This window comes from Lontra canadensis, unplaced genomic scaffold (assembly GCF_010015895.1).
Source record: "Lontra canadensis isolate GAN:19392208 unplaced genomic scaffold, GSC_riverotter_1.0 scaffold79, whole genome shotgun sequence".
In the NCBI taxonomy this organism is placed as follows: Eukaryota; Metazoa; Chordata; class Mammalia; order Carnivora; family Mustelidae; genus Lontra; species Lontra canadensis.
The window spans coordinates 9244566-9256726 of record NW_022631073.1 but is presented as its reverse complement, the minus strand read 5'-3'; the positions used below and the strand labels follow the sequence as shown (position 1 = coordinate 9256726).

The following is a 12161-nucleotide window of genomic DNA, read 5'->3' as shown; positions in this document are numbered from 1 at the left end:
GCCTCTAAAACCAGTCAGCTTAAGCTCTAGAGGAACTCTGTGGATTAACACATCGGCATTCAAACTAAGTACAGTATTTGAGCTCTTAACAGGCACTGGAAAGTGCTTATGGAACTTTCTGTTCTTGGAACTATTTCCTGGAGAAGAAAGGGAGAGAGCGCTGGTTATGTTCTCCGTCCAAGAGAGAGGCGTCTGGTGCGGCACGTCGCTTCTTTCTCTCTTCCCAGGTTTGAGGGGGAACTTGACTTTATTTCCAAGTACGAGCTTGGACATTGGAGGTCAGAGTTTTGTTTGGCCCGTGACCACCTCGGGCCACCCAGTTTTTGCCTGGGACCTTAAACCTCATTCGTAAAAGTTGTTAGAGGAACAGGTCTGGAAAAAGACAATTGGTACCTGAGAAAGGCCACTTAAAAATGAATCCGCTTAATAAGTCAAAGTTTTATGGTAATAGCACGGAAGGGGTTTAACTGCAACTTTACCTTGAAAAAAGAAATGAAGAATTATGAAAACGGTGAGTTTTACATTGAACCAGATGTAGGCTTCCTTGATAACCGTAGGCTACTCGTTAGAACGAACAAGGAAGTCGGCCCCGATTTTTCTGCCTGGTTTTCAGGGTCGTGTGTTCCTTACATCACGTTTGAGTCTCTTCTCCATAAATCCACGGGGCCTCAGCAGTTCTCTGACGGGCTTCTCTCTGCTCCTTGATCCAGACGTTCCCTCTTCAAAGCCGCCTCCTTCTTCATGCTCCCCAGCTTCTCTTGCGTGGCTCACAGATGGCCACCTGTCACGGCTTCCCGTGGAAGGGCGTCCCACCTTCCTCAGAATCCAATTCACTGACCTCACGGGGTCCTGTGTGTTCTGCCAGGCGTAGGCTTCCTCTGCCGTCGGTGGCATCGTGTATTTGCCCCGACAGTCGTGGAGAGACAACTGGCAGCGACTTTGGAAGCCGGGGGTGGGGGGTGCTTCCTTCCTTACTTGAGGGGAGGACCGGGTCTGTAAGCGGTTGCTTCATTGCTAAACGCCCCCAACAGGCTGACCCTTGCTTCCTCTTCTATAACCAAGTTGCCTTGGTACCATGGATGCTTAGAGATGCTTTCTGCGAAATGGGACAACTCAAGATATATCCTCTGGGGACTTCTTTGCTTTCTGATCTTACTGATTGCTGGAGGGAGCTGAGTAGCGGCGACTCTGCTCACAGGGGCAGCCCGATGGCACGGAATATTATATGGGTGGAAGGCTGTTGTCAAAGGCATGGTCCGCCATAGTCAAGGTCTCTTGGCAGAGGGCCCACAGGAGAGAGTATATTGAGAACGGTAGTCACGAGACACCTGCTCATCCGTGGAGTGGCCTTTTTTTTCCCCCCAAACCTGCTGGGCTTAATGAATTATGTAACTGCTTGTGATTGTTTCCCTTTTTGCCTTGGCTGTTGGGAAACTTAGGTCCAGACTTGCAGCTTATTCCAACAAAGGCTTCAATAAGTATTTCTAGAATAACCTTACCCCCTCTGGCTTTTATACACCTTTTCTAGCCCAATTTCTTTTGTGCTCTTTTGAACTGCAAGCTTAAATCTTTTCTAAATTTAGGTAGGTATTATCTCCTAAAAAATGATCTCAGGAGTTCTCCTACCATATCCATCTCAAACGAGCTGATGAATTTGATAAAGACAGAAAGATTTCGAGGCTCTTATTTCGTCTTCTCGGATGTGGTGTTTGTGTTACTGACTCCTCCATGATGACACTTCTTGGCACTAATTAAAGTTTTGCGTATACCTGGTGTTTTCTGCACCAGCCTGGCTGCCTCTCTTCTCGTGGGCATCAAAGATTAACATTGTAACCTGCGTTGGTAATTTTGAAACAAAAGTAAGTCTCATCTCTCTTGACCCATTTCTCTTCTAGCACATTTTGGGGTGCCTTTCTGGGTGTGACAGTGAACCCCTCAATCTCCATTCTTGATCATGACAGAATTGAAAGGATTTACCCCCTGAAGGGTAGTCTTTAGAGCTGTCTTTGCTTGGAAGGAACTCTGGAAGGTCTCCTGTGTAGATCTGGTATGAAATTGACAAGGAAAACATATAGTAGATAGCCCTTTCCAAGAAGAAAGAGAAAGAACTTTCTGGAAGAGACGGGGTTTTACCTGAGCTTGTGCTTCAGCCCAAGAAAACCACTCAGGCTCCTAAGCGCAAGCATATGAAGTTGAATGTTGGAGTCTGGAAGATGAATAGATACCCGTGGCCCCGGAAATGGAAGAGCCCATCGATCTTCTCCCCTTTCTCTGTTCATCAGATGATTGAAGACTTTTGCCAGGACCTCTTCCCACGCCCTCTGAGGTGTCCCCTGCACGTGTTTATGGAGCCCTGGCTGTGCGTAGGGTGTGCTGCAGGGCTGGAGAGCAGAGTGCAGGTGCAGACACATGGATAAAGTGGGATGAATGGTGTAAGCAAAGGCCAAGGCTCTGACTTGTGAGTGGTTGAGAGAAGTCTGAGGGTCAGCCGGGACTCTCCCTCCCGGGAGCTGGCTCAGAGCTGGGGCTGATACCCAGGAGGCATCGAGAGAGTTGGGAAGGTGGGGAGGGGCTCCTCCTCCGCAGTGAGGTCACAGGGAGGACCCTGCTTGCTCAAGTCCAGGGTGGAGTGAGTCACGAGATCAAGGCCAGGATACGGAATTGGGATGCCTTCCCGAAGGCTGTGGTCAGCTTTTGGAGCAAATTTGTGTGACATAAAAGCTGTATCTCCAAAGCCCAGAGAACGGAATCCCAGATCCGTAAATCCTGGTGGGAAAGTGCCAGCAGTGTGCCATTCCTTGCCCCCAACCCCACCACAGTCCTGTTCCCTGGCCAGTCCTGCCGGTCTCAGGCTCCTGTTCACACTGGGATGTGGAAATTGGCCACACGGGAGGCCTGAGATGGAAGAGCTCCCACCAGCTGGAACCTCGGGGGAGGGGAGTGAGTGCAGAGTCGTGGGACAGGGCGTGGATTTTGGGGGTCCCCAATGGAGGAGCGAGTTGCCAGCAGGCAGTGGTGGTCCTGGCGGAGTGGGAGCCTGGCTGGAGTTGAGCTCCCTAAAGAGAAGGTGTTCGTGCTTTTCCTGCAAGCCCCGCCACGGGACGGTGGACGGTGGGGAAGGCCAGCGACTGGAAGAAAGAGGACCCGGGCCATTCTCCATCTGTGTTTACATTCTTTGTGCTCTCCAGATGGATTTTTTCTGTGATCTGACCTACTTTTCTTTAGTGTGTGTGCTTGGGCTAATTAGCAGTGCAGGGGTCCATCGGTCCTGTTTGGAGAGCGTGGCTGCTATGGCAACTGGAGACTTCTCCGAGGCCGCAGGCCAGGACAGAGCTGCTCCAGTGTGTGTTTCCTGGGGTATCAAAGATGCTTCAAAGGGCTCGCCCTTCTGGACTGTGGCTCAGTCCCTCGGCCCTCACTGGCATTTAAGAGTCTCTACCAGAGTTTCTCTCTCAGTTACAGAGGTTTGCTCATCTTTCCGGTATATGTCAGTAACCTGAGGATAGACTCATCTTATTCAGCATTTATAGGCCAGGTACATGGCAGGTGTGTTGACATGTGTTGAATTGCTAATAGTTTTAGAAATGATGGCTGCCTCCCTTGATGAATCTAGTTTTCTCGGGTCTGGGAGACATCCCTGGGAGGGCTGGTAGGGGATCCCATTGCCTAAGTGGGCTTAGCCTGCATCAGGGTCCCAGAGTATGTGTCCCAAGGTCCAAAGGCCCCAAGAGCGGCTGAGTTTGGGATCTCATTGCAGCCATGGTTAGGAGCACTGGTTTGCTCTGGAGGGGAAATGCTCTGCTCAGGGCAGCCCAGGTGAAGTCTGGAGAACGGGCTGGGAATGAAGAGGCGGTAAGGAAGGAAGGACCAGCTGGGCCGCGTGAAGGCCGTCCCTCCCGGAAGGTTCGGAGTCCACAGAAGGGAGCCACGGGCATGACATCTCTAGCCTCAACCCCAGGTCCCCGCCTGAGTGGGTGCTCAGTGCGGGCGCGCGTACCTGAGGGAGCGAGCGGTTGGAGCACTAACTGCTTGCACTTCAGTAATTCCAGATGGAATCTGTGCTTTGTCACTGTACAGACCCATGATTTAACCTTTGTGGAATGATCTGGGTGGGACGGGGTGAGGTGGGGAGGAGGGGGAGGCAGTGGACAGGCAGGAGTGGGAGGGGCGGGGTTGGTGTCTGTGTCATGAGCCGTCCTTGAGCATGACCATAACCCAGGGCTGGGTCCACAGAGCATCCGCGTGGGGTCCAAGCTAAGCAGCCTGTCTTGGGCCGCCTGGGCTGCTGTGGCAAAAACAGCACGGTCTGGGTGGCACAAACAGAAACACATACGGCTCCCAGTTCTGGGGGCTGCAAGGGTGATGGCGTGGCCGGGTTCCCAGCCAGAGCTGTCTCACTGGTTTGCAGAATGCAGCCCTCTTGCTCGCCCTCACCTGGCAGAGAGGGAGAAAGGGGCGGGGCGGGGGAGTGGGCGGAGACCAGAGTGAGTGCACAAACTTGGGATGCACCTGTAGCCCACAGCAAGACCTTGTCCTTCCAGAACAGCCCTCCCTCCCCTCAACCCCTTTTCTCATTTTACATTTTCTGTCGGCTCAATTACTAGATGACCAAATCTGTTTCAGTTGTGTGTAAACTAAGCAGCAAGAAGTAGTCAGTGAGGGCGTGAGCCCGCCGTGTAAGCTCACCTCGTGTGGATTTGTGTGGCATCGCCGGTCCCCACGTTGCATTTGTCTCTGCCCTGGTTCTTGGGGGGTGTTTTTGGCCTCACTGAGTTGGTGGCAGCCTGTGAAGTGTCAGTGGGTCCTGACGTTAGAGTCGTTGGGACTTGAAATAAAAGCAACTCGTTTTATTGCTTCTCTGTTTCCTTTATGGCACTGACTTAGGGGAAAATGCTTCTCATAAAAAAGGAAAGAAAATTAGCACTGCTCAGCACCAGTTAGAGTCCTGCTCCTGGGACCCTATGTATACACATATATTATTTGATTTAATTTCCCAATATCCTGCAAAATAGATGCTTTCTCTCTTTTGCCAGCTGGGGAAGCAGAAGATCGGGATGGTTAAGTGGTTGGCTCCAGGCCACCCCACAATGAAGGAGAAGCCAGGATTTGAATTCCGGTCTCATTTTGAAGCTCTCTCCAATTTTTGCAGCGAACCCCTACCTGCGGAGGGCAAGGAGGATACTTGGATGGTTCTGTGCTCTCGTGTGTCACGAACGGAAAAGCAGATGGGTTCTGATTTTGCTTCTTCACTGCTATAGTGCCAAGTTTGGCTCAGGGCCATACTCTCCGTGCCCAGGGAAGGGGTTCCTTTCCTTAAAAAACTAAGTCTAGGTTAGGGTTTTTGGAATCTTTTGGAATCGTGATAGGGTTGCTGGGACTCCCAACTGCCCACGGGGCCCAAGAGATGGGCTATCTAGTGGGAAGCAAATCCTCAGGGCACTGGAGGGGAACACAGGGCAGGATCCTCACCCCCAGATGACACCCTGCCCTGGCAGTGAGTGATGAGCACTCAGAAGGTGCTCTCCAGAGCAAGCCTCCTCCACCCTGACAGTGACCTTCCCTGCAAGAGGGACACAGTCATTAGCCATCTTCATGGAAATGCAAAAGTAAACCTTCTCAGCGTTTCCTGGAAATTTCATGTTGTTGCGTCCTGGGAAACAGTTTTGATTTTTCTGGCTTTTTGTTTGACACTAATCTTAAACAGGCACAGAGGAAAGGCAGCCCACCATGAAGTCTAGAACCCTTCTGACATTATGAGCTGCAGCCTCCAAAGGTCCTGTCCACATATCCTTGCCACAGTTTCAGAAAACACTCAGGGCATTGGAGGACATTTTCAGATGCTTTGAGCAGTTCAGTTTTCATTTTGTTTTTCTTTTAGCCCCAGTTTAGATGCATGTTAAGCTCACTACACCCCGTGGGGTGAAGACACACTGGGAAAGTGTAGAAGGGTTTTCAACTTACCCTCAGGGGCTCACTTTAATTCCCTTGTCTGTCTGTGTTTGGAGCTCTGAATGCTATTGCATAGAAAGCAGAGCAGGGGGAAATGGTCAGGCTCCCAGGTGTGCCCCGAACCTCTGAACCTGAGACATGAAACCCTGCCCTAACAGCTTTTGGCGAGAAGGCGCAGGGGCCCCAGCCTTGAACCTTTCTGAGGTAGCTGGAGCCAGGTGGGGGATTGTTGTCCTAGCCAGGCTGTGGGGGTGGGTGCTGGGGATACCACCATGGGGTGTGTTTAGAATCACAGAGATGGGCCATTGGTTGCAGGTCACAGCAAGCTGCCTTTTCCCTGGACACCTGGTGGCCTGGCCTGGGCTCATCAGCTTGCCAGGCCTACAGTTAGGATGTGCACTTGCTCAGGGCCTCTCCATGGAGAATTCACCTGGTGGCCAAAGGTGGGGTTGCCCACCCCGTGGCAGGCCCTGTGCTGCTTTCTCTCCGCCTTGCCCACCGTCCGCATTGTGTCTGCATTGTGTGAGCAAACTGGAGGCCGGACCTGGGCTCTCTGTGAGCAGGGAGCCAGGCCCTGGAATCGCTGTGGTACACAAGCTTCCTCGGGGCTCACGGCTGGCGACGCTGCCCCCCCCACAACCAAGAAGGCAGAAGCCGGCAGTGGGAAACCGCACACATCTCATCCATTTCCCACTGCAGCCTGTTTACCTGCCCTCTCCCCCTGCACACACACACACCCCAGGGCCGGGAGGTTTCTTTTCCTTCCTCCTGGAAGGATGAGCCAGCCAGGGTGAGATTACCCCCACTTCTCTCTGCGGTCAGCCAGGCGGAGACCACCACACCCCTCCCCCCTGCCCCCTGCCCCCACCCCTCCCCCTTGCCCCCCCACTCCAGCCCACAGTGCATTTGCATTTCAAAGCCACACAATGCGGGCGGTCCCGGCGAGGCTGGGGGAGGCTGGGGGAGGCGGCGTGGGTGCCGAGGGAGGGTCTTCGCCCTCCCTCCTCCGGCCCGTTTCCGGAGGCTGTGACGGAGCTTTGTGGAGATGCAGGCGTCGGAGCGCTCGGCGGTGATGACATCACCGTGTCACACACAGAAGCCGGTCTGCCGAGGGGTTTAGGAGCAGCTCCGCTTGGACCACACCGGCGCTCACGCTCACACTCGCGCGCCCCGGGCAGAGCCGCGCGCGCCGGCCACACTCGCGCACATCTTAGGCGCGCGCCGGCCACACTCGCGCGCACACTTCCGCGGCGCTCGCTCCCCGGGCTCCGACTCGGGCCCTCAGCCGCCGCTCCCCGCCGCCGCCGCCACGGATGCCCGCAGCTGCTCCCATCTGCAGTGCAGCAGCCCCGGCCGCCGGCCGGTCCGCCCCGGCTCCCGGCTGCAGGAACCGCGCCAGGACGCTGGCCCCGCTCGCGGCTAGTGTGCTCGCCAGGGCGCAGCGAGGATGGGAGGGTCGCAGTCCCTGCAGCCAGTCCCAGCCAGCGACCCGAACCTGGAGGCTTCCGAGGCAATGTAAGTGCTCCGCCGGGCCAGCCCGGAACCTCCCCCCGCCCCAACCTCCTCCCCGGGTGGAGGAGAGGCTGCCTGGGCTTTGTTAGTGTCGAGTCTCCTGATGCGGGGGCAGCCTGGAACCGCGGCCGGCCCAGGATTCCGGGCAGCCTTGCGCGGCTTTGCCTGGTGGCTGCTCCTTGTAGCATTTGGTGCTCCCTCTGGAATGGGCATCTGGCAGCCCCAGGATACTGCCCCACCCCCACCAAAGGGGGCGGGGGAGGAAATGACCCTCTGGCGTTTGATTTCAGTTCAGCAGCCCAGTGCATGTTCCGGGGCTCCTACCGTGGGCATCTTAACTCTGCACCCCCGGCACAGTGGTATTTCCTGCAGCGGAACGGCCGGGCCTTTTGGGAAGAGCCCCTGAGTGTGGCAGCTTGGTGGCCATGGAGACAGACCAGTTTAGGGGCAGCTGGTCGCGTGGCCGGCAGATGGTGTGGATCATGGCTAGTGGACATTCAGTCCTCTTAGCCTAGGCATCCACACTCACTCTGATGGACACTGTTGGGGCCGAGACTGCTTGCTATTATTCGTGTAGCCAGACCGAGTCTTGTCATTGGTCCGCTGGTGGAAGCCGGGTTTGACTGTGCATTGATTCAGGAACCGATCTTTTCTCTAAACCACAGAGCTGATTTGCCCAGAAGTGGCCTTTATCCTGGCTGGGTGTTAGTTAGAATTGCCATTTCTGTAAGGTTTGCTCCATTTCCTTCCCAGGCATGTCTGGAGGATGGGGCTTACCGAGCCAATCTGGCTGCCAGGGGCACCTTTCGGCAGCTCAGGCTCGTGTCCAGAGTGGGCCTTCCCATCCCAGCCTTACCTACTCTGCTTTCCCAAAGAGAAGAATGTGTTTCAGAAAAGAGTATTTTGGGGGAGTTTGGGGGTGGGGCAGTAGGTAAAGTGGTTGGTTGGTGAGAACCATTAATGTGTTGATTAAAAAGATAAGCGGGGCTTGGTCTTCGTGTGTAGTAGGGACCGGGTGCCATGTGGGGCTTCTCCTGGTCCCTGAGCCTGGGCTTCAATGAGGAGCTGTCTCAGTGCGGTGATGTAATGCTAGGCTGAGCCTCATGGTTTTCCAGGCTCTCTTTAGCCATAGTTAGGAGCAGGTGTGCACTGATCATTTGTCTTCATCCTTGTAGCTTGGGAAAGCGTCATCTTACAGCAGGAGGCCCATCAAGCTGGAGACTTTTTTTTTCTTTTAATGCCATGAGCCCTGGACTACGCCTACCAGGTTTTTCGTCCGTGTGTAGTATTGTTAGATGCGTGGAAATACAAACCACCGTGAAAGGTTCCAGCCTGGGCAGAAGAGAACAATTTCAACCTATTTTTTTTTTTTTAAGTCTCTAAACTGGAAATCAGTGAATCGGGGAGGGGTGGGGGGAGTCACCAGCTAGCTGGTATCAGGTCTCACGCCTGTCAAAGAGCAGACGGGACTTGGAAAAGACAATGTGACCACATGTTTGGGAAAATATGCTCCTCAGCCATTGGAAATTCAGCTCACCAGCCCCCAGTAGCCCCGCCCTCTTTCCTCATCGAGTTAGCAAATGACCAGTACTCTGTTGGCTGAGGGCTGAGTTGGGGGAGATTCTGTTTTAGGCAGAAGCTGCCTTTCGGTAAGGCCCCTGAGGTTCTGCCTTGTGGGGATAGTGGTGTTGCAGTGAATCTCCTGTCAGACGGGCCACATCGTGCTGGGAGCCGCTTAGCAATATTGTCTGTTGATTTCCTCCCAGTGCACCAGCCCGAGGTGTCTCTCCCGGAAGGGCTGCTTGTGCGACATCTCTAAATATCCGTCTATAGGATAGTCACTCACAGATCCCGCTCTCCATTCCCCTAACCTTTTTTTTTTTTTTTTGGCAATGAAGAGAGAGGGAATGTTCGGGGCCGGTGCCATGTCTAGCAACTGTTCTTCTCTAAAATCCCATCTCTGCTGTCTCAGTAATCAGAGCTTGTTTTTCCAGTACAGGGTCACTCATTTCCAGTTCAGAGGTTTAAAAAAATGGGTTAAGAGAGCACCCCTTTTCTGTACAGGCACAAGCCTTTCACGATGGTCTGTATTTCCATGCGCCTAAAAACGTGCATATGTGAGTAATGCAGAACTCAGGGCAGCACCTGGTTCGAGGAGGAAAAAGGAGGTTCTGCTCTTGTGGGGGTTGCGGGGATGGAGACGGACTCGGGGTGCACACCTGCGGAGACACCATCCATGAAACATGGAATCCAGGGGGACCATTTCTCCTTTTTCTCTGTGGAAAGGTGGGCCTGAGCTGGGCCTGTGCAGAAGAGTAAAACCCAAGGACCGAGAGAGGCAAGATGATCTGGAAGTACCTACAGGAATTTTGTTAGTTCCAGGATGTCTTTCCTTCTGATTTCAGGTTTGGGGGGCCTTTGGGCAGCTTTTGTAGCCCCAGCTGGTGGTGTCACTCTGTACAGAGTGCGGTCTGGTAAGCGGGTAGGGGTGGAGTAGGTGAGTCCTGGGTCTCCTGCTTGGCCTGGAGGAGCAGGAAGGCCCATGGTGCTGGGAGGCGGGGCAGGGGCTTGGAAGCTCTAGCACTTACCCTGCCTTTGCTCCTCCCAGGGTGGTCCCCAGACTGCTGCATCAGCTTCTCTTAGGGGCTTGTTACAGATGACCTCAGCGCCCCCCCCCCCTGCCCCCACCAGACTAGCTGAATCCAAATCTCCACTTAGCTGGAGTTGTGTGGGGTTTTTTTTTTTTTTAAGATTTTTTATTTATTTATTTGACAGACAACGATCACAAGTAGTCAGAGAGGCAGGCAGAGAGAGAGAGAGAGAGAGAGAGAGAGGAGGAAGCAGGCTCCCTGCTGAGCAGAGAGCCCAATGTGGGGCTCGATTCCAGGACCCTGAGATCATGACCTGAGCCGAAGGCAGAGGCTTTAACACTGAGCCACCCAGGTGCCCCAGTTTTTTTTTTTTTTAAGATTTTTAAAAAAATTTATTTGACAGAGAGACAGAGATCACAAGCAGGCAGAGAGGCAGGCAGAGAGAGGGTGGGGAAGTAGGCTCCCCGCTGAGCAGAGAGCCCAATGCGGGTCTTGATCCCAGGGCCCTGAGATCATGACCTGAGCCACTGAGCCACCAGGTGCCCCTAACCAGAGATTTGTAAAGATGCCAGGTGAGCTATATGTAGAAAAGGGAGTTTGAGAAGCGCTGAGCTAGGTAGGCATCTCCGTCCTGGTCCCTGAGGAACTCTGACCACTTCTGGGCTGCTTCTTTGCTGTCCGGGAAAGGTCTGGGAGCAACAGTAGCCCCTGTTTCCAAACTGAACAGGAGTATCTGGGAGAGAAGAAATCCTCTGCAGAAAACACTCCTTCCCCAGCGTGGATGGCTGGACAGTGCGGGGGGGGGGGGGGGGGGGGGCAGGGGGAGGACAGGAAGTGCTCCAGGGAGTGTGGCAGCGGCTGTGGGTCAGACTGTGTGGGTCAGACTGGCCGCTCCTGCCTGTGCCTTCCCTCCCCGGCAGCCCCTTGTGGCTCAGCTTCTGCTAAGTGCAGCAGCAGGAAGTACTTTATCCTTTGTGTAGTTGGAGCCCCCCCCCCCCATTCCCAGGGCTCCCGATCAGCTAGGGGAACCCATGCCGCCCTTGCTCCTGTAGATCAGAGTAGGAGGGCCAGGCCAGGTGGAGAAAGGCGAGGAAGCCAGAAGCAGCCGCTTTGGTGGGGGTGGGGGGTGGGGAAGGTTGCACCTGGTGGCAGGGACGCAGTGAAGGTTTCATGCTCCTCTCGGACTAAGAGAACGATGTGGCCTTTGCCAGGACAGGAGAAGTGGATTGGGAGCCTGGGGGAAAGTTGATGAGTTTGGGCTGGGGTTTGACAAGCAGGTGGGATGAGAACAGTGGCCAAGGCCAGGGAGAACTTGTGGGTGGACCTCATGAGGCCAGGGGTGGGGGCGGGGGACAGACCTGTGCACCCATCTGGGTCGCAGATGAGAAAGCAGAGGAAGCAGAGACTTGGGCCCTTCCTTTTCCTGTGGCTCCCAATCCTCCGTCCTCTCTTTCCGGGTGGGAGGCTATTGAGAAGCCCGTGACTGGTTCAGCACCCCCTGCCTCCCAGGGTTTCTCAGAGGGGAGGACCCTTATCTGTGAAGACTCAGAAGACAAGAGCACCGGGCTGTGACAAAAGTGGGGACATTATGTGCCTGGAAATTGCTGTCATTTCAGTAGCTCGGAAGGGGCCGGAGAGGGCTGTTGGAGCTCCTGATAAGGATCAGTCTTTAGGCCTCCCTGGATCTTTCTTGAGGTGACTCTTGGCAAAGTCATTTCGCTTAAATGACAGCATCCCTGCTGTGGGCTGCAGGCGGCTGTCCAGCTCCAGGAAGCGCCTTTCACTTTGTATATTAGCGCTGGATGAAATTTAGTAGTTTTGTTTCCTGGACCCTGAATAAGCTGCAGAGTTCTCCGAAGGCTGGGCATTGCCCGAGTCCTGAGGGAACCTGCTGGGGGCTCTTAGTTCAGGTTGCTGGGACAAAAATACCACAGCTGGGGGCGCTTCAACAGCAGATCCTGATGGCTCTGGGTTCTGGGGGCTTCAGGTCCCGGGAGGTCATGGTGCTGATAGATGTGGTGTCTGGTGAGGACCTTTTTCCGGATTTACATATGGTTGTGCCCTCCATGCTTCCCTGGCCACAGCAAAGGGAGCAGAGATTTGTGGTGG

At 54.4% G+C, this 12161-nt stretch overlaps 1 protein-coding gene across 6 annotated transcripts in view; it reads left to right on the top strand.

The window, feature by feature from the left end:
* Positions 1-12161, top strand: part of TACC2 (transforming acidic coiled-coil containing protein 2) — a 204190-nt gene that overhangs the window by 125002 nt on the left and 67027 nt on the right. The window contains exon 1 of one of the 6 annotated variants that reach the window (XM_032882161.1): positions 7141-7464. The exons of 4 other annotated variants lie outside the window; for them this stretch is intronic. In XM_032882161.1, coding sequence (XP_032738052.1) covers positions 7397-7464 — 68 coding nt within the window. In that variant the 5' untranslated portion in view covers positions 7141-7396. Of the gene's footprint in view, positions 1-7140; positions 7465-12161 lie in introns of those variants that run through there. One more of the 6 variants, XM_032882162.1, reaches the window with a different exon arrangement.